This window comes from Onthophagus taurus, chromosome 8, assembly GCF_036711975.1.
Source record: "Onthophagus taurus isolate NC chromosome 8, IU_Otau_3.0, whole genome shotgun sequence".
In the NCBI taxonomy this organism is placed as follows: domain Eukaryota; kingdom Metazoa; phylum Arthropoda; class Insecta; order Coleoptera; family Scarabaeidae; genus Onthophagus; species Onthophagus taurus.
The window spans coordinates 19,572,854-19,576,207 of record NC_091973.1 but is presented as its reverse complement, the minus strand read 5'-3'; the positions used below and the strand labels follow the sequence as shown (position 1 = coordinate 19,576,207).

The window sequence follows — 3,354 nt, the reverse complement described above, 5'->3', positions numbered from 1 at the left end:
TTTCCCGACTTCATCCCCTTCACCGCTTTGTTGAGGTCGTGCATGGAGAACCACACGTCACTTTCATCCGCCCTGTATTCCTCCGCTTCTATCGCCCCAGCCTCCTCCTCCCTACATACCACTAGCGCCTCCAGTACCTTACCGGCCGTATCGTTCCACCCCACCGTTTTTTGATCACCCGACATCACGGAGTGAACCATGTCACGGACCGGCAGCTTATCCATGGTTAATTTGTATAGCAAACCCCACGGGTCGTCACTATGGTTTACCACGAACTTTACCCATGTCTCTTTTTTGGCTGCCTCTATCATTCGCTTGTATTTAACAACGCGGTCCTTCAGATTTGCCTTCAATCTGGGCACCATTGCGCTACCCGTTCTTATCTCTCTCTGAAGTTCTCTGCGGATACGGCGCACGATCCCCCTCTCCCTTCCCAACTCCGCGTTCCACCACCTACAACGATTTGGTATTACGACTCGTTTCGCAATTGTAACTTTCGTTATTCTCGTTAACCGATTCGTAACTTCTCGCACCACCGACTCGACGTCACTCCCTTCCAACAAAAGATCCATTTCCCGTCTCGCGATCTCGCGGCCAATAAGTTCTTCCACTACACCCCAATTTACTTTTTTTACACTCTTTTTAATTAATAAAAAATATCGAAGACGATAGCCCTGTGATCCGACGACGTTTCAGCGACCACCTTCCAGTCCACTACCGACCCGAGCAAACCCTACCCGATAACCGTCACGTCGATGTTGGATTCTCCGTTATCGGTGTGAAATGTTGTCAGCGGCCCCTCCTCATTCGCCAGATGAAAACGACTGGAGAGCAGGTAGTCCTGTAGTTTTTCGCCCTTCTCATCCAGGATCCTGTCAAACCAAAGCGGGGACCTCGCGTTCGCGTCCATAGCAACCACCACCGCACCGTTTCCGAATTTGCGCTCGAGCTTTTCAAGTGTATCAATATACCCGTCGATTCTATCACTGTATTGGCAGTAAAAGGATGCGAAAACCACCCTCGTGCTACCGAACTCGCACACTACCGTCACGATGTTCGAGCTCCCGAGCGAACCGAGAACAGTAACCATGAAGCCCTCGTTCAAGACCACTATAGCCGCACCAGAGGTCTCGCCCACATTTATTACTCGACCCACACGCGACAATGAGCTTTCTACGTCCCGTGAGAAGTATGGCTCCTGCAGCAGCAGGATATCCACACCCCTCTCTGTCGCGCACTTTATAACTCCCCCATCACCGCCCTTGACCTCTGACAATTTAGTTGGATACATTTAACAGTGAATGTATTCCGTTTTTTCGCGCCTTAACTGGATCTGTCTTACGAATTCCGGACATTTACTCGAGGTTGTGGGGTGGTCGCTCGACTTTCCCCGACCGGAACACAACTTACAACAAGGCGGTCGCTCCCTGTTAGGGCACTCTTTTTCGTTGTGTCCCTTACCGGCACAATGTCTACACGTCTCATCCCCGGTGCACACGCGCGCGATGTGCCCAAACTCTAAACACTTGAAGCATCGCGGTTGCAGTTAGCGGCACCCTTGACTACTAAATTTAGGGAGTGAGCAGAACAAGGGGTAAAGTAAGCTCTGGAATTAATATTTAAGATGTGTCTCTGTAATCCATTGTTTTTCCCTTTCATGTTCGCACCATTGTCATAACCTTGGCCACGCAAGTTGCTGATGTCTAAATTAAATTCTTTAATTTTTTCTGTTATATAATTGGTTAAACCTACACCAGTTGAATCTTTGATGTCAATGAAACCAAGAAAATGTTCTTGAATCTGAACTTGGTCATCAGTTGACACAAATCTTATAATAATGGTCATTTGCTCAGTATTACTGATATCCGGAGTACAATCCAATATAATTGAAAAATATTTTGCCTTTTGAATTAACAATAAAATCTTTTCTTTAATTTTTTTAGCTAATAAAGCAATTAATTCATTCTGTACATCTTTACTCATATAATGCACAGATTTCTTTTGTAACGTTTTTTAAAATGACTAGTGACATAGTCACATCAAATTTTGCCAGTAATTGTACAAGTTGTAAAAAATTTCCATTATTTCTAACAAATAATTGATCTGATTTTCCTCTCAAGGGAAGACATTGTTTACATAAATATTTTATAATTTCAATAAATCTTTCTAAAATCGCACGCCAGTGCTGTTTTTCCAACTCAAATAATTTTTCTTGTTGTTGATCAATTGTTCGTTTTGATTTCAATACACGTTCTAAATTGTTTAAAGTTGTTTAAATGAGCTAAAGATGTTTCATGACTATGTAAAGTTTGTGACAAATTTTGCCATTTAGAATATCCAGTTGTAATTAGGCAGCTTGTATTAATATTCTCCAATGAGTGACAGGTAAACAATTTACAGCAAAAACAAAATACGCTATTGCTTTTTTCCGAGTACATTAACCAGTCTCTAAGAACAGATTCCGAATTTGGCATTTTACGATAATAATATGTATCGCTGAATTTTCTTCCGTTATCGTCAGATGGGTACAATACGTTTTGTTTCTTTGTCGGTCCGAGTTGAATTAAAAGTTTTCTTACTTTTTCATTTATTGGAGGCCATGTAGCTAGATCTTGAAGATTGTTCAAAACATCTAGTGTTGGTGTATCATCAGTAATCAGAAATTTTGTTGATGTGGATAAGGTTTCTTCAGAAGATGCTCCCTGCGGTTCGATTTCAGGTTCAGGAGATTTAGTATGTTGTGCGCTTTTGTCTGCAGAATGGCTTTGAGATGCCGGTAGTTGATCTTCACGTAGATTTTCATTCGAAGGAACTGGTAAAACTTCATTTTTTGTCATCAAATATTTCTTTATATCGTCTCTTTGTTTTTCCAACTCCAATTCTCTGGTCGCTTTGCGTTTTCGATTTTGATATCCGGAAAGTTTTTTCGACATTTTTAGGTGACAACCACAGGTTATTTTTTAATTTCATAAATTTAATGTAAATATAACACCTAACATAAGCTTACTTATTTACGGATGAACAATTCACAAATAAACAATGGATTTCGAGAGGAGATACACTTTACACCCAGAGTACACAAACTAATGTGCAAATCTAAATAACAAGTCGAGTTGTTCTTTAGAAATCCCTAAACGCGACGCAACGACGCGACTATACGGCGACGAGACGCCAGACGCAGGGCTCCAAAAGAGGGCCTAGTCGTCGTATAGACTTTTTTTTTAGAAATAATGTATACAGAATAATAATTATCTTAATATACCGTACATACATGCATATGAAAAATGCCAACATTTTATTATTACTTCTTTTTTAATAATTTTTTAAAATAATTTTTATTATTGAGGTCTACGT

General features: G+C 40.9%; 1 protein-coding gene across 1 annotated transcript; it reads right to left on the bottom strand.

The window, feature by feature from the left end:
* Positions 1-2,222: 2,222 nt before the first annotated feature.
* On the bottom strand, positions 2,223-2,933 carry LOC111418394 (zinc finger MYM-type protein 5-like). The gene has a single exon (XM_071199030.1). It carries the CDS (start codon positions 2,931-2,933, stop codon positions 2,223-2,225), a length of 711 nt encoding a protein of 236 aa, XP_071055131.1.
* Between the last annotated feature and the right edge of the window lie 421 nt (positions 2,934-3,354).